Below are 18,873 nucleotides of genomic sequence, written 5' to 3'. Positions count from 1 at the left end.
AGAGAGCCTCCAGAGATTGCTTGTCTCATCCCAATAACCAGAACAAGCTAGATAAATTTAAAAATCATCATTTTGGGGGCACATGGGTGGTTCAGTGGGTTAAGCTGCTGCCTTTGGCTCAGGTCATGATCTCAGGGTCCTGGGATCAAGTCCCACATCAGGCTCTCTGCTCAGGAGGGAGCCTGCTTCTCTCTCTCTCTCTCTCTCTCTCTGCCTGCCTCTCTGCTACTTGTGATCTCTCTCTGTCAAATAAACAAATAAAATCTTAAAAAACAATCATCATTTTCTTTTTAAATCTAATGAATATATGCAATATTGGACCTAATTCTGCAGAAGTAGATACTTGATTAAAAATTTGCAGAACACCTTTTTTGCCAGCAAATAACCATCGCTGTTCCATATCTTCCTGATGCGCCCAAAAAATCCCACCTGCTGAGAATCTGAAACACATTAGTCTACTGAGTGATGCTTTTACTGGGAGCAAGTAATAATTTGCACTTCTAAAGCTAAAACCTTTCATCTCTTAAGGAGTAATGCAGTTAGGAAATAACAAAAGGACCCCAAAGATAAATAAGGAAACACTGAGTGGTAGAAAATGTTTTGCTGGATTTTTAAACCATGTTGGCTTTCCATTAATTCTTGGAAGTGAATCAATAAGTGAATTTGTTTCAACATAGACATTAAATTAACCAAAAATAAATCAGTTTATCTTATTTCCACTATTTAACTACTGAATGGATATTTAAGGGATATTAATTTGAGGTACTAAAATTATCAACATGCCTGGGATACAAATCAACTTCATCTGCTACAGAAATGGAAGTGATACTAGATTTCGATCATGGAAAAGCGTGGGCTTCAGATTCAGATGCACTTACATTTGTGTGTGCTCATCCACTTTCTTAGGATCTTATCTCTTTGGGGTGGAATCTTGGATGGTTTCCATTTTTATACATTGCTAAACTTTTAAATGGGAAGTACTACATTAAATTTCATTACACACACACACACACACACACACGAAATATATAATCAGAAACACATCCAGTTAACAAATTGATTTTGGGGGTGCCTCGGCAGCTCAGTGGGTTAAAGCCTCTGTCTTTGGCTCAGATCATGATCTCAGGGTTTTGGGATTGAGCCTCGCATCGGGCTCTCTGCTCAGCAGGGAGCCTGCTTCCTCCTCTCTCTCTGCCTGCTTCTCTGCCTACTTGTGATCTCTGTCTGTCAAATAAATAAGTACAATCTTTGAAAAAAAATTGATTTTGACGTTCATCATCACTAGCCATCAGGGAGATTCAAATCAAAACCACATTGAGATACCACCTTACACCAGTTAGAATGGCCAAAATTAGCAAGACAGGAAACAACATATGTTGGAGGGGATGTGGAGAAAAGGGAACCCTCTTACACTGTTGGTGGGAATGCAAGTTGGTGCAGCCACTTTAGAGAACAGTGTGGAGATTCCTCAAGAAATTAAAAATAGAGCTTCCCTATGACCCTGCAATTGCACTACTGGGTATTTACCCCTAAGATACAGATGTAGTGAAAAGAAGGGCCATCTGTACCCCAATGTTTATAGCAGCAATGGCCACGGTCACCATACTCTGGAAAGAACCAAGATGCCCTTCAACAGATGAATAGATAAGGAAGATGTGGTCCATATACACTATGGAGTATTATGCCTCCATCAGAAAGGATGAATACCCAACTTTTGTAGCAACGTGGACAGGACTGGAAGAGATCATGCTGAGTGAAATAAGTCAAGCAGAGAGAGTCAATTAGCATATGGTTTCACTTATTTGTGGAGCATAACAAATAGCATGGAGGACAAGGGAGATGGAGAGAGAAGGGAGTTGAGGGAAATTGGAAGGGGAGGTGAACCATGAGAGACTATGGACTCTGAAAAACAATCTGAGGGTTTTGAAGGGGCGAGGGGTGGGAGGTTGGGGGAACCAGGTGGTGGGTATTGGAGAGGGCACGGATTGCATGGAGCACTGGGTGTGGTGTAAAAACAATAAATACTGTTGCACTGAAAATAAATTAAAAAAATTGATTTTGAATGCAAAACAATGAGATTGGGTGGATTTTGAATTTCAGGGACCTCATTACCGAATTTTGGTCTGAATTAATCCAAGGTTTATTTTCAAATGGCATATGGTAAACTCAGTCCTCCGTTATCAAGGAATTTGTGATGCCATGTGCTTGAGACCCAAGTCATGTATGCTGAGATGGAGACCAATTTCATGCCACCCAGTGATTCAGACAAACTTCGTAGTAATCCCAGTGTATTGGGGTCTGTCAAAGAAATGGCAGTCACAAATTTATACTTTTGGATAGCTTCTCAGTTCATCAGATTTTCAAAAGATTTCCTATTAAAAGACTATTGCTTGTACGGTATGTTTTCAATAAACTCTTGCTGCTTTCTGGGATTACCACATAGCTACCTGACCTATATAAACAAAATCCAGCAATTTCTTTTATCATAAATGATCATTATTGGTTGTCAGAGATCCATGTATCCTACACTGTGTAGTACGGTCACAGTCATAGATACCTTACCTGTCCATAAGCCTTGACAAGTCTAGTATAAAGTTCTTTTAGGGCCATTGGCAAGAATAAAGTAATATCTGTATTTTTGAATCTGATACCATCTCCTCAAAATTTATGATTTTTTTATCTTTTTTTTTCCTTTTTATTTCTTTTATCAGTGTTCCAAGATTCATTGTTTATGCACCATACCCTCCATAATACTCACCACCCTCCATAATAACCACCACCAGGCTCACCCACTCCCACCCCCTCCCTTCCAAAACCCTCAGTTTGTTCTGAGTCCACAGTCTCTCATGGTTTGTCTCCCCCTCTGATTTCCCCCAACTCTCTTCTCCTCTCCACCTCCCAATGTCCTACGTGTTATTCCTTATGCTCCACAAGTAAGTGAAACCATATGATAATCGACTCTCTCTGCTTGAATAATTTCACTCAGCATAATCTTTTCCAGTCCCATCCATGTTGATATAAAAGTTGGGTATTTATCCTTTCTGATGGAGGCATAATACTCCATTGTATATATGGACCATATCTTCTTTATCCATTCATCTGTTGAAGGATGTCTTGGCTCTTTCCACAATTTGGCGACTGTGGCCATTGCTGATAATGAACACTGGGGTACAGATGGCCCTTCTTTTCACTACATCTGCATCTTTGGGGTAAATACCCAGTAGTGCAATTGCAGGGTCATAGGGTAGCTCTATTTTTAAAAATTCACAATTTTTAGAGACTGATTGTTTTCTAATGTGTCACATAGTCTACTGCATTAGTCTTTATGTTAACAGTAAAGAAACAGATTCAAGAACTAGTTGGATACATTTTTCAAATTTGCACAGTTAGTGGGAGAAAGCGTTGGAATCCTGACTTCTTAAATGAGGTTCTAGTCTTCCACATTGGGACTGACAGATTTTTTGGTAGAAGGCTTTCTGATAAACCTTGATTTATAAAAGCCCTCTCCAAATGAATAGGGCCATCTGTGTTCTAGACCTAAACTGCTTTTATGTTGCAGTGAATTTTGATATTGGGAAGAATAGACGGGAGCAAGACACTAACTGAGAATGCCTACCACGGTTGCTAAAAAAGACAATTAAAAAAAAAAAGATTTGATGTTGTCTCCTCCTTATTCACACATTTTCTCCTTCTCTGTGTTTATTGTGCAGTGAACCCTCTGAAAGTATTTCCTTTATGAAGTCAGTAGTACTGAAGTATATTCAGGACAAGTATTCACAGACTTGATGAAATTACCAGTCTTTATATCAATTAGTGATAATCTACTTTTAAAGGATCCAGAGATCGATGAAGCCGAATAAATAGCCCAGAAACAGACAGTGAGACATGTATGCATTTACTACTTGATAAATAATGCATCAGCAAACTACAAAGAATGGATTATTTAACAAATGGAGCTTTAAAAAAATTAACTATTGGGAATTTAAACATTTATATTTACCTGTTACATGCTAAAAAAAAAAGTGACTTCTCTCTACAGAATAAGACTATTTAAAGGATTAAATGCAAAACTCAAGTCAAATGACAGAATGGAACAAAAGCGATTTGTTCTATTGTGCTATTGTTTAACTCAAACATGCACCTTATATTTGTTCATTTGATGGGACCATTTTTTTTAATTTGGATATTTCCAAAATGCCCTATCAGACTAGCTCTTACTCTTTACTTAAGATTATTAATCTTGCTTGAAACATTGTAAAGCAGCTTGTTTTCCATCACAAGTCTTTATTTTCACAGGTCTGGAGAAATGTGCTTTGATTCTTCCTTTTGTTTTCCTTTTCAACTATCATTTTGTATTTTATTTTGTCACTTCTCATCAACTTTCCCCATAGTTCTGTGATTTTCCTCAGAGTTTAATGATATTTCCTAATCCCTTTCCACCACAGTTCTGTTTTGATTTTCTGCCAAGTCAACCATCTACTGTTTTCTGTATACTTCTAGCCTTAAAATATACTAATTTATAAGTTTATTTATTTATTTTTCACTATGAAAATGTTTTTTCATTAGAAAACGAAAGTACAGGGGTTCCTAGATGTCTCTTCGGTTAAGTGTCTGTCGTTGGCTCAGGTCATGATCTCAGGGTCTTGGAATAAAGTCCTGTATCGGACTCCTTGCTCAGCGGGGAACCTGCTTCCCCCTCTCTCCCTCCCCTTCCCTCACTCATGAACATGCTTTCTCTTTTTCTCTCCTTCTCATTCTCTTTCTCAAAGAAACAAAATCTTTTAAAAAAAGAAAATAAAAGTACAGAAAATATTTAAAAGAAAGTAATCACATATAAGTTTACAATTTAGTCAGTTTTTTCCAGCTATCTCTTTGTGTGTGTGTGTGTGTGTGTGTGTGAAAGAGAGAGAGAGAGAGAGATTTAATCATGGTTGTGGTAAGTATGGGATTTTAAAACTGGTTTTATTCTATTTTCATAATATTATATCAGAAACAATATATGGGTCATTAAGGATTCTTTGGTAGCAGGAAAATATGCAAATGAATGGTCAGGTACACCATCTCATATAACTTCTCTCTGTGGGACACATATCATTTTCAATTTCCATCATTGTAAGTAGTGCTCAGATAAACATCCATTTACAGAACATTCAGAAACATCTCTGATTATTACCAAGCATAAATTTCTAGAATATGGAAGTTTTTCTCATCTCTGTTTTTTTTTTATCATGGCTTATGTTGGGGAAATGTAATTAAAAACAAAAATTTCCAACCCAGAAACTTTTTCCACAAAGATAGTAGAGAAAGAAATCAATTTAATAATAATAAGAATTACTATTATTATTATTTAGAGAGAGAGAGCATGCATGTGCAAGTGGAGAGGGTCAGGAAAGGGAGAGAAAATCATAAGCAGACTGTGCTTAGATCATGACCTGATTCAAAATCAGGAGTCAGGCACTTAACCAGCTGAGCCATCCAGGTGCCCCTAAATCAGTTTCATTATTGAATAAGCATTAAATCAGAATGTGACATGCATGGCAGGCAATCTCCTAAAGGATTACAAAAACAGAAAGAAAACTCACCTTTTTACATATTCAGGAGGATACAACCCACTACATACATGTTTTCAAGATAAACAGCTATTCCTCAAGCAATAGGACTTGACAACACCTTTCTCACACGGAGTTCATACTAAATTTGCATGGTAATTAGGGTTATCATCTACTTTAGCTACTGAAATTATCCAGAAGAAAAACAAACTTCTCATATTTGTATGATTAATCATTTTGCAACTTGGCACAAGACTTACACTCCCACAAAAAGCAGAGATAGGGTGCTATCTCCCCTTGTGCTTATATTTAAAAGAGAAGTTCTCCCAAGTCCTACAGAAAGACATTCCTAGATCACAAAGCTGACAGAAGGCCTCTCTAATATTTAAAAGATTTATATACATTTCAAAGAAAGAAGAAAGCACTAGCAAATTTTCTAAAGTAAATGCTCTAAGAAAAAGGAGAGGAGGTAAATCTCTCCCTTTATTTTCAACAAGAAGAAATAAGCCTCTTATTTTTAATCATATTTGTCCTTACACCTGCTTTTGTCCAACAGAAAACATATTTCCTTTTATCTAATTTAAAATACAAGACACCTTTTAAATTTGGCCACTTTTCATAAAGTAAGTCCATTTGAAGGAAAAAATTCTCTTTAAATTCTCAAAACCTCACATGAACCTAGAGTGGACTAAATATGGTCTATGTTCTCTGGTGGCCCTCCCATTGTGCAATACAGTTTATTCTCCCTCTCCTTGACCCTGTGATGCCTTTGACCAATTGCAAACAGTGAAATCAATGCCAGACCTATCAAAAGTATTATTTCTTTCCCTTGGGTCCTTAGCGCTCCCGTCCACCATGCTCAGTGTCTGAGCACCTTGCTGGAAAGACATGGTGAAGAAGTCCTAAGACCGCATGTACCAAAAGAGAGGTCCATCTGAATTCAGACTTTGAGACATCATTGCCAAGTGCCAGGCAGTGAGGGAAATTGTTGTCATGGGCTCTTTGGACCCAAGGTACCAGCTGTGGTCAGTGCTACCGACCAGCTGAGCCCTGCTGGGATTTCCAATGCACAAAATCATGATATATTAAATGATTATTGTTTTAAGTCACCAAGTTCTGGGACAGTCTGTCATTTGGTAAGAAATAACCAGAATGGAGCCGAACACTGAATCTTTTTTACCCCCCTATTTCATTCTCCCTTTGATAAATGTAAAAGCATTGTATCAAGCTTCAATGTTGGACCACAGTTGGGCTATATAAGACTAGTCTTCATCACCTTCAGAAGGCCTCTCTGCTTTAAAGCTGGAGGGCAGTTTAATTTCTAAAACATTTCTACAACTTAGCATCTAATAAATCACAGTTCCCTCTTCACATAGGATATCCAGGTGTTTACTCATATCTCGACTCTAGAGGGAATAAAAAAGCATAGGAAAGCTGGTCCATTACAGAAAAATAGAGAGAGAGAGAGAGAGAGACAGATTCATTTATGGTTCTTTCACAAATATATTCTTACTAGCTTACAGACAAAAACAAAGAAAAAAATCTTCAACCATGAGCTTTCTTCATTCCCACCACCCCTCCCACACATCAATTACAAAATGCAAAGAAAAATAACCACAGACAGAAGCAAGAAAGTTAATGATTTTAGAGACTGGTAGTTAAGAAGGAAGATGGGGTGTCTGGAGAAAAGCCAACTAAGAAATAGGTAGGTATATGGATGGTTTTTCTATTTGTTTTGTTTTGCTTTGCTTTGTCACCTGCTAGTAAAATATGCCCTATGCTTTAAAAAATTAGAAGTAGGGGCACATGGTGGCTCAATGGGTTAAGCCTCTGCCTTTGGCCCAGGTCATTATCTCAGGGTCCTGGGATCAAACCCCACATCGGGTTCTCTGCTCAGCAGGGAGACTTCTTCCCCCTCTCTTTCTGCCTGCTGCTCTGTCTGCTTGTGATCTCTCTCCCTCTGTCATATAATTACATAAAAAAATCTTTAAAAAGTTTTAAAATTAAAAATAAAACAAGATAGGCTAATTTTTCTTTTGCCCCATTGCTAAAAAGTTGTATAAATTCTTTCCTAAATCAGGAAAATGTTCAATTCTGATTTTTTATCTTTTTTCACTGCATTTTTTGAACAGAGTATTTCTTTTCTCTAATTTTTTTAACAGTAGAATAATTTTTTCTCTTCATTTTTAAATGGAATATTTTTTCTCCTGATATTTTTATATTTCTTATAAAAGCTTATTTCTGTTTCCAACATATTCATACGTATTTATTGGTATGTGAAGAAGAGTCAGGGAAAGGGGCAGACACTGGAGCTCAGTAATATAGGGCAAATAAGATTTACGATCCACATTGATTTGAAGGATTAGGAGCGGGGTCACACAGAGTGGGCCTTTAGTCTAAGAAAGACCAAATTTGCCCTCCAGATGGAGAGTTAGACCAGCTGATACACATCTGTCTCACAACAGGACCCGGCTGACACTGGGCTCGCCTGGCCCAGGGGGTACATGGAAAGAGCCAAAGGGAGCCAGGATAGCAGCTCAAGGGCTCAAACATCTCTGACAATAAAAGATGACAAAGGCTTTGCAGACTACCAAGGTCTTGGGGAAAGAATTCCTGGGTGGTAAAGAAATGACGTAGAACATGAGGGGCTATAATATGGGCACTGTGGAGCCTGGAGCAGATCAAAAGAAAAAAGAACTCCGCTGTTGGACCATTAGATGGCTTTGTGTTCTTCTGTTTATTATCTATAGGACCAGGAAGGCCTTAGTTCTGAACTTGAGCACTAGCACTGACATATTTGTAGTGGTTCCTAGAGCCAATGTTCCTCCCAGTTCTGGCGCCAGCCAACTCTTTCTCTTTATTGCAAAAGACATGACTGACTAAGTCTCCCCTTCTTTCCATGTTTCCTTCCTTGCTGTGGCTTCTGCCATTCATTGCTTTAGTACTGACTTCAGATCAGCTTTATGAAGGACAGAGTTGCTAGATCCTAGAGTAGCCACAAAATGCCTTTCTCCCTTATTCACAGAGAAATGCGGTTCTTCCTGGGAGTAGATTCCTTATGCTGAAGATTTATCCTTCCATGGCCTTTACTTAGTAGTCCACCATCCAGCTTCTAGGTCTGCGGTGGAGATATTGGATTGCAGGTATGATGTTTTTCTTTTTTGGGGGGGAGTAATTTCTCCCCCCAAAAAAGTAAATTCTTATGTTATTAAGTAATTTCTTATGATTGGTGAAATCTTGCATGCTTTTCATTTGTTTTTCGTTTTGTTTTGTTGTCACTTTAAGAATTTAACTACAAACTTTCTTTGTAGTTTTCCCAGGACCTCAGTGAGCCTTTTCTATTTGTGAATTTGAACCTTTCATTTTAAACACTGATTTTTTTGTGTCAAGGGACTGCTCCTCCTTCCATCTGGTCTTTATTCTTCTCTCCAAATTTGCACTTTAGGTCCTTGAATTTGTTCTCAGAGTCCTCTGTATTTTTCCTCATGAATTGCTTCTTTTCCTCTGTTTGCTCTGTTATGAGCTTGTCTTCTACTTGATCTTCCAAATATTCAATTCTTACCTCAACACTGAGTCTCCTCACCTCTCCATTTCTTGCAGAACTTTTAAATGTGGAAACCATGTTATTTAAGTAGTAAGAAGCTTTTTAATCCTGCAATTCAATCTGTGTTAGTCTCTTACATGTATTTGTTTATTTGCATAAGATGTCTTCTCTTTCCCAGCAGATCTGTTTGCTCAAAGGTTGCCTGCCAGTCATGAGCATTCAGCTTGCACTTCCTTTTTCTGACTGTTGAACCCCCATATGTGAATCTAGGATCTCTCTTCCTTGTGGAAGTTAAGTTGCCATAATAAGCCAGAACACACCTTAGGGTGGCAGGAACCCTCCCTGTTGGCTGGAGACCTAGTGACCTGAAAGTTGCTATCTCCCTGCTGGGGCCCTGGGAAGTCACCTCTGAGCTCCAGGCCGTTGGTGTCCTCAGCCTCCCAGGCCCCAGAATAGAAGGAAACCCCGTCCCTGTGTGTGCCTCCCATAGTTTTTCTGACCTCTGAGATTGTCCCCCATGACTACACAAGACTACAAATGTCTCCCTCCTCCCAGGACTACTTGTGAGGCAGGCAGAGCCTACAGTAGGTCTCCCTGAGGCTCCCTCACCCCCAGGACAGAGCTTCAGGCCTGGCCTTGGGCCTGTGCACCAGTGATTCCTGCATTCTCATTATTCTTAGAGTTGAATAGGGCCTTGCTCTTTCCTCCTGGATTCTGGCAGAGCCTGAAGATCTGCAGAAAGCAGGCCTCCCGGCTCTGCCTGTTGGCTGGGTCCCACCTGCTGCTCTGCTTTGCACACAGAGGAGTTGGGTCAGGACTAAAAGGAGGGGTTGCGGGGATCCAGGCAGCTCTGGGAGGCCTTCTCAGGACAATGAAGGAGGCCTGGAGAATTTGAAATACAAAGCCTATGACAGGAATCCAGAAAAACACAATGTATTCCAAGGGGAAAAAATGATGGATGTCAGAAACTAAGAAGCAGCAAATCTTATATAGTTTAAGACAGGGGAGAAAAGGAAAAAAATGTATAGCCAAAACTGATGGTGAGGTCTACCCCAGGGTCAGGGGGAAAGGGTGCTGTGACCAGGGAGGCATAGGGAGCCTATGGGATGAGGTGGTGAGATCACAGGGTTCACAAAGTTTACTCTAGAAGAGATGCCTTTGGACAATATTGCAGTAGGAAGAACACAGGCTCTTGAATTAGGGTATATATATATGTATATACATATACACAGGTACATATACACAGGTACATGTATGATGTTATATAACCATCTTCTTGAGACACCGTGTTCTCATGATCTCATATTTAATACACAGAATGTTAGAAGATTGATATGGTAAAGAAAGAAAAGCACCAATCACATGATAGGCATGCAGTGAAGGCTACATTTCTTGCTTCTGCTTCTTTGAAAACAAAAACATCCCTGAATCCCTGAAACGTAGCATGGTTCAACCTAATGACTGTTTTTGCAGTGCATGAGAGAGCCATTTTGAATACAGAATCAGTGGAAGGGGTTCCTGGTGGGGCAAAAGTTGGTACAGTGAGAAAGAAGGAGAAAGAGAGAAAGAGAGAAAGAAAGAAAGAAAGAAAGAAAGAAAGAAACCAACCCAGCTCTAAGGTCAGGTTATAAAACCATGTCTTCCGTGTTCTTTCCATCACATCACCTTGTTTCTCCATAAAACTACATTATAAAACAACATTATAAAACATCCTCTTGTACATAACGTGCTACTAGTCAAACCGTTTCCCAGTTCCAGTGCCTCTCTTTCAAGATATTGAAAAAGCCCTTCGGCATGTGAATTATTCTAGTTTCTGGACATTGACTTCATAATTGTGATCATACTGGTTATACGCTGATGGTACCATGTGATAAACTTTGCTGTGACACTTCTAAGACAGAACTCCCTCCCCACAGTTATCATCCACTGAGGCATTTGGACCTACTTTCTGGCAGTGGAGCATTCCTACAAGGATTATGGGGGTGAGGTGCATTTTAGGAAGAACTGAGGTAGGAATGTGGTGGGGCCTGAAGTAAGAAGATCCTACAGGTCCTGACACAAGTCTGGAAGGCTTTTTCAACCAGATAGGAAAGAGCTGAGGTGACAGAAAGTGTGGTAATTTGGAGAAAGATTTCAGAGGTACTCGTGAGGTGTCATAAGGAGAACTAGCAGTGTTATAATTCTGTTGTAGAGAAAAGAAGGAAAAAATAAGAATTGAATTTGGGGTTTTCAGGAGAGCTTTCTAGGTAAAGAGGATGTTTGGTCAAGACTGGTATTTAGAAGATCGGATTACTTCTCCAAAGTGCTCAGTTTTCCCTGCTTTTCTGCTCTCATGAATGGTGTGACCCAAGGGGGCAAGCCTGCCTAGGATAAATTAGCACTCAGGAGTTGCAAAGTCACAAACCCTAGGGGAAAACAAAACAAAACACTGAAACATTTCCCAGCTAATACTGGTGAAGCATGTCATTTCCACATACAAAGATCCATTGATAAACTGAATGCTCCTGATGAAAATCGACTTTCTCTGAAGCAAAAGAGCATGGGCTATGACGTCACATGGTCCTTCTCTCTCCTGACTCTGTTGGGTCATCACTGAACTGTCCCCATATGTCCTCACCTGTGATGATCTTTAACGATATAAGTCATATAAAGCAGGTAAGTGCTTAGCATATAACATTAATCACTAGTATTAATTAATGTTATTTCTTTTTAAGATTTCATTTATTTATTTGACAGACAGAGATCACAAGTAGGCAGAGAGGCAGGCAGAGAGAGAGGTGGGGGAGCAGGCTCCCCGAGGAGCAGAGAGCCCAATGCGGGGCTTGATTCCAGGACCCTGGGATCATGACCTGAGCCGAAGGCAGAGACTTTAACCCACTGAGCCACCCAGGTGCCCCAGTTAATGTTATTTCTTGAGGTAGAAACTTATTTAGCTATGGAAAGTTTTTATAGAAATGGCTTAATAGTGGTTTAATAGAAAAGGCTTAAACATACATAATATTTATGGTATATATGTTTGCTGGACCCTAAGCACTATCTTAATACATTACAAATACATTGTCCACATCAAATATTAATGTGTGAATACAATGATTATAAAGAATAATATTGTTAAATAATATGTAGTATTTTATAGTTTCAAAAATTAATGCTGAATCTACCTTTATATTTAAAATGTGTCTTCTTTTAAAATTAGAAAGCTGAAAATATCAGGATTTTAAAAAACTCTTTAAAGTTAATAAACAGAAAAAAAGAAGAATGAAAAAATATCAAATTTATATAAAAGGCACAATTTATTAATATAAAGGACATAAAGTAGATATATATATAGTCATTTAAGCTAGAAAAATATGGATACAAACTTTCAAAGTGAATTATCAGTTGCATCAAATCTGGGGGAAACACAAAGATATAGTATTTCTCTATACCTTAGTAAGACTGAATAAAAAATTGGATTAGTAAATATTTACTTTTGATGGGCTTGAAATGACAATTTGAACTTCAGTATCTATAAATATCTTAGGAGCATACAAAGGATGAATTGTTTTTGTTTTTTGGTAAGCTACTAAAAACTAAGGCATATTATTGTCCTATCCTGTTATTTATATTAATAAAAGCCCAAAGCCTGTATTCAAATAGTTATCAAAATATTCACATACATACATGTTTTCTTGTCAAATTCCATCCCTCTCCGGCCATAGAAACTTCAGAGAAAAAAACAAAACAAAACAAAACTAAGTTTCCTGAAGTCTTTAATGTTTCTTAGACTGGTTTTATCTTTCTTCTTAGTATAGCCCTGGAAAAGCAGTTTGAATGCAAAGTCCCTTGACAAAATATCTTCCTTTTAAAAGATGTTCATTTAATATACAAGAAAAGAAAGGTCTCTGGGGAAAGCGGATAAAAGAGTTAGACTTTCTAACTTTTAGGTTGAAAAACAAGATATCAGAAAGCCATTTAGTTTCCTTTACGCTGCTGATTAAAGCCTTCATTTTAACCTTAGTTATAAATCGAGCACGTTAATCACTGAGCTGTTTTTACACAATTAATATTAACCTTCTTCAATCTTATCCCCGACTCCCCTGAAAAGCAATAGTTGAATTTTATTTATTCAGTGCACTGAATCCGTATTTCATTTAAAAGAGAACCCTGTAAGCCTGTATCTATTTATGTGAGAGATAAATGTCATGCTGATCTACATGCATAATGCTGTGTCATAGAGAAATCACGGTTGTAAAATGATACAGTCTTTAACAATGTCTTTTTGAAGTAACTGGTGAAAGGAAAAGATGAGTGAATCATTTTAGAAAATACATTACTGCACTTCCTAAAACAATCAAGGACTGTGTGTAATATCTCATTCTGCTGAAGTAGCTTATAGAATCGTAAATAGCCAATGCACAGTTCCTGTAATTAATGTTAGGCAGTTAAGAACGGCAAATCAATGTTCCTTTGGGTTCCATTTTTAGAAAACAGTGGGCATTTCAGTCATTTGCATGGCTTTATCAGTAAAGTTAAAAACTAGACCCAACTACACATACTGACTTCTGGAATACACACTCGGTGACTTCTTTTCCATGTGATAGCTCTTCTGGGTTGTGCGATGGGAAGGGACAGAGTATCTGTAGCTTCTGCTCTTTTCACTGTAACAGGAAACACAGCAGAACAGTGCCCCTCCAGCGATCAGCACCAGCGCGGTGGTCCAGCCTATGTAGAGAGCATCTCCGAGCTCGTGCTTTTGGGCAGTCTCCACTATTGGGCTGTAGAACTCTCTGATGATGGAGTTGGCCACCCAGCTCACCGGGATGAGCACCAGGACACCCGTGACGATGAAGATGATCCCAGCCGTTAGTAAGATGTGACTCTTTACCTTCTCGTCGTCTCCAGTGCATCTGGTGCATTTCATGCCCAGGACAGCGGTCATGAAAGCCAGGAAGGACAGTGCAGAGGCAGCACACATCAGCCCTCTGGATGCCTGTAGGTCCGGAGAGAGAGCCAGCAGGGAATCATAGACTTTGCACTGCATCCTGATGTTAGCTTGCCTCACACAATTCATCCACAGTCCTTCCCAGAAGTTTTCAAAAACCACAATGTTGCTTCCAATAAAGGCAGACACTCTCCACTGAGGCATGATGGTAACAGCCAGCGTGCCCACCATGCCAACACCGCCAAGCACCAGTCCAGCAATCTGCAGGGCGTAGGTAGCCATCGTCCTCTGGGATGGGTTTTATCCTACCCAAGTCCTGAGCTGGTAGGGCTACTCTGAAGAGAGTTTCTCTGCGCCTCAGGAGAGAACAGTTTTCCTGTTGTAATGACCTCAGAGCCTGGTGGTTTTTCAGAGCTGCTTTGCTACTTCTAGCCAGATTAAAGCCAGTGTTGGCTAGCTGAAGTGCCCCCCCTTACACTGACTAGGACAGGTAAACTTACAAATCAGGTGGGGCAACTTTCTTAGCCAATAAGAGGGGGATGGTAACCCAGGTGTGTCTAAACCGGCAAGAGATACTTGGAACGACTGGGCCTGCACATAAACATTCTTTGTACTTCTCAGTTTTCCAAGAAGACAGCCGTATGTTTACCTGCAGGTACAATGAGGAGAGTTTGCACAATCATCAAGGAATGCACCAATCTCTTGTGACATCAAAGGTGTACTTTGTACAGGCAATTCTGAAACTCTTCATAAGAGCTGCTGTGACCATGGCATGAAATAAAATTAATCTGCCTAAGAAATTGACTAGTACTGTCAGAATGCCAAAGTGAAAGGAGAGTAGGGGATTGATAGATTGCTCGTACCTGGGGAACCACATTCTTTGAAACACATGTGATCCAAGTGGTTGATTTAATGTGTCTACAATTTCAAAGCAAACTTGACTGTGGTGAAATCAGGGAACTGATCACACCAAGAACAAAATAAGGCTAAAGTAATTAAATATACAAGATTGCCACCCCCCCGTGGTACCAAACACATATTGTTCTCTTTTGAGCCAAGAAAACTTCTTGATTCATATTTTCCCAATAATCTTAATTATAAGAAAAAACGGCTGTAAAACAATAAATTAATCCAAATGATTTTCTCATGTAGCAAGCATTCAGGATAACCCGCGATGAAGTGATTTATAGATCTGTCTTCTTTTGTGGCTCTATCTTTGCTGCTCTGTCTTCCTAGACTGAAGGAACTTGAATTCTGCAGGTGGTACAAGACTCCTGGGTCTATATACGTGGCTGATATTTCTATATACAATATTTATGGGATGAGGTGACTGTGTTCTTGAATTGACTTATATTAAGTGTTAACTAAACTAAACTGGTTTTTAATACCATGTATGCAGGGGGAGATAGGAGCCCCCAAATGTAAAGCAATTTGAACTGTTTCTTCTCAAAATAATGTGGTGGTACAGAAATAAACATGCATGTTGATTTGGGAAAACTCCACTACCAATTTTCTCTGGAGATCCACAGGAATGCTCTTCCTTTTCAAATCTTTTCAAATTTCAAGCCATACTTTAATCTTATCTTTACATCATGAAAACAGTCTTTTCTTTACCATCTTACTTCTTCCTTGCTTCCTTGTATGACCTGAACTCTAAGTAGGGGCGAAGGTGCTTCTTGCTCACTTATTAAACTTTGAAATTCTAATGGCTCCAAAAAGTTTGAGTAGTTTGCAGAGGTTATGGAAACAAAAGTGGTACATGGCAGGGAGAGGAAGAGGAAGATACCAGAGTGAATTGTCTTTGGAAAAACAAATAAAACAAAAGAAATGGATAGTATCCCAAGCTGTTACTTTATTAGATGGAACAGGATGAAAGTGATAAAATTAACACTTGATATTTACAATGATTTTCTCACTTGTTGCCTTGTTAAAGAGTGAACTGTAGGGTGTTCCTTATGTTGACAGAAATATCTAGCATTTTCTCCTTCAGACTTGTATCAGTTACAGGTTTATGGTGGAGAGGGGAATAGGTTGATTTTGGAAAAATACCCTGTGATCCACAGTGAAATAATTGATATCAAACAAGCAGATTACTTTTTGTTTTTTTAAGATTTTATTTATTTATTTGACAGACAGCACAAGTAGGCAGAGGCAGGCAGAGAGAGAGGGGGAAGCAGGCTCCCTGCTGAGCAGAGAGCCCTAGGCAGGGCTCGATCCCAGGACCTTGGGATGACCTGAACCCAAGGCAGAGGCTTTAACCCACGGAGCCACCCAGGCGCCCTTACTTTTTGTTTCTAATTCCAACCTGGGAAAAGGAGTGGAAGAGCTGGTTGAATTAATGACTAAATATAAATTACATAAATATTATACATATACACATACACATAAATACACTTGTAGGGAATCAAATCAAAGTTCTTTTCTAAATTCATGTGTGACATATTTTTAAGAGCCTTGATTAGGTATTGCTGAATATCCCCATAAAAGTGGGAAAATTTGAGGCAGAAACAGGAAATTACATATGTGAGAGTCTGCGCCTTCCGAGGAGCGGCCTCTCAGGTGCACACTGAGGCACCAGCTGAATTTGTGTGCTCTCAGATCTTTCCTCCCATAGGCATTGAGCTTTACCAGGACCTTACTTCACAAAAATATATTTTCCTCATTTCGAAAACATGAGTACTTTACCAATGGACAGAAGATTAGGATCAGAATAAGAAACCAACCCTGGGTTCATTTAGAATAATTATAGAGGTAGCTGTCCTAGCAGAAACTAGCCCAGGGCACCCAGGTAGGTTGCTTATCACACAGTGATCCAGCTAACCCCGTAATATTTTGAGGTAATTATGCCTTAAGGGTCGTAGGAAATGAGAAAGACAGAGAAAAATGCTAATACCAAGTTGCGAGGGACAGAGAGGCCTAAATTCAGAGATTAAACAGTCAAGTTGACTACTTAACCGGCTTTTCTACATTATGTCTCTACTAAACAGCTAACTTGCCCACAAAATTCAGAAAGCAATGACAGTTGGAGAAAAACAGACTGATACCAGTTTTGTTGTTCTTCATATTCAGAACTACAGAGCAATCAATGCAGATGATTCTATCTGTATTTTCGTTTCCATTGGAAGAAGCAAACGATGGCCAAGAACCCATGAAAGGAACGCACGCTCATGTTGACCCATTGTATTCACTCTCTGGAGATCTCCTTTTTGTCTGTATTATCAGAAGCATGATTTAAGTTTAGCAATTAAATTCACTAAATTAAATTCAGCCCTGGTAACTGCATAACACATGCAAATGCTTTTCCTTTATAAACGATAACACACAATGTCACTGTCAGACTGCCCTTGGTTTTGTCATCCTTATTCCTACAGCAATTAATCTTTAACCAACAATCCTTTAGTCTGGGGTTTCTATTAATTCTTATCACTACTTGAAATAATCTTTGCTTCTGCCAATCAAGCAGTTGCCAACTTCTATTGTTTTCTGGATTTGTTTTTGTATTTATTTTTCTCTGTTGTGTTGACACTTTTCAACCTGTATTTATTTTTAATTATTTTTCACTGCTAATTAACTGTACTAGGCTGATCATCTTGTCCTGAGAAAACAAGTGAACATATCAATAGATCTCTTTGTGTGTGGCTCCCAAAATAATATTGTGCATTGCTACATGTTCTTAAGCTACATCATCCTATTTGTCCTTCAGGATGACCGTCTGCTCATGTTCTCTGTTCTCAAAGCCCTGTATCCATTGCAGTTCTCTCCATATTTGCCCCTCTGTGATTTATAGTTAATTGCTCTATTAACTCCTTCTTGTATTATCTAGTGTCTTAGTCACCTTCAGGCTTCTTTAACAAAATATAATAGACTGGGAGCTTAAATAACAGAAATTAATTTTTCCCAGCTCTGGATGCTGGAAGTCTGAGATTAAGGGGACAGATGGTGGAGTTTGGAGTTTTGGGGTAAAATTTTTTTTTTTTTTTCTAGTTTGGCAGTGTGAGAAAGAGAGAGAGATCTACTCTCTTTCTCTTGAAATAAGGACAGTAATCCCATCATGAGGGTGGGGCCCCCTTATCTCATCTAAACCTAATGAGTCACTTCTCAAAGAGCCCACCCCTAAAAACCACTGCATTAAGGATTTCAAATACGAATTTTGGGGGGAGACCAAGCTGCAATCTATGACAGCTTGATACCAACAAATTGGATCAATTAATCCACATCTGAAAGGTCTATTCTTAATGTCTCAGGAGTTCTCTTTATTCCAGGACCACCCCCATAAAAAAAACCTCATAAATGTAAATAAAAGATAGATAGTGGGAATAATGATTACTGAGATGTTTTTACCTTTCTTCTAGTTTCCACCGCGTTTTTAAAAATGAAAATCTGAGTTGTGGTGAATTCTGACGTGTTTGGGGAAATTGGGCCGTGTTCTTTTATCAAGCCTCATATATATGATATCCCCACTGAAGGACTGGAAATGCAGGGAAATAATTCTTTATAAAATACTTTAAATAATGTGCAATTTTGTGTGTGTGTGGGAGTTAATGAGTAATATCTATGGACAGAATTGACATGAACAGCCCTAATTCTAATGAGTTGGAAAAACTTTTTCAAGGAGCTGGAAATTGCTAGTAATAGTAACTACCAGGTATTAAATGTCTGTGTCAAATGTTCCTTATATGCACCAGACCTTATGTTTAAAACATCCTAGAAAGCACCTTTTTCTAATTAAATACATTAAAACACAACAGAAACTAGGTCTCTTCTAAGGCTACACAGCTTTTTTCCCACAAATGGAGCCCAGACGTGGACCTAAAGCCTGAATCTTTTCCTCTATGTCTACTATCTCCCCCTGAAAA

At 38.8% G+C, this 18,873-nt stretch overlaps 1 protein-coding gene across 1 annotated transcript; it reads right to left on the bottom strand.

Moving 5' to 3' along the window:
• Window positions 1–12,828: 12,828 nt before the first annotated feature.
• Window positions 12,829–14,667, bottom strand: CLDN8 (claudin 8). The gene has a single exon (XM_032865449.1). The coding sequence runs from the start codon at window positions 14,297–14,299 to the stop codon at window positions 13,622–13,624; it is 678 nt and encodes a 225-aa protein (XP_032721340.1). The 5' UTR covers window positions 14,300–14,667; the 3' UTR covers window positions 12,829–13,621.
• Between the last annotated feature and the right edge of the window lie 4,206 nt (window positions 14,668–18,873).

Source organism: Lontra canadensis, unplaced genomic scaffold, assembly GCF_010015895.1.
Source record: "Lontra canadensis isolate GAN:19392208 unplaced genomic scaffold, GSC_riverotter_1.0 scaffold29, whole genome shotgun sequence".
Lineage (NCBI taxonomy): Eukaryota > Metazoa > Chordata > Mammalia > Carnivora > Mustelidae > Lontra > Lontra canadensis.
This window is presented reverse-complemented; position numbering and strand designations above follow the sequence as displayed.

Coding starts and splice junctions, on each gene's coding strand:
- CLDN8 (XM_032865449.1), bottom strand. CDS start 14,299: ATGGCTACCTACGCCCTGCAGATTGCTGGACTGGTGCTTGGCGGTGTT.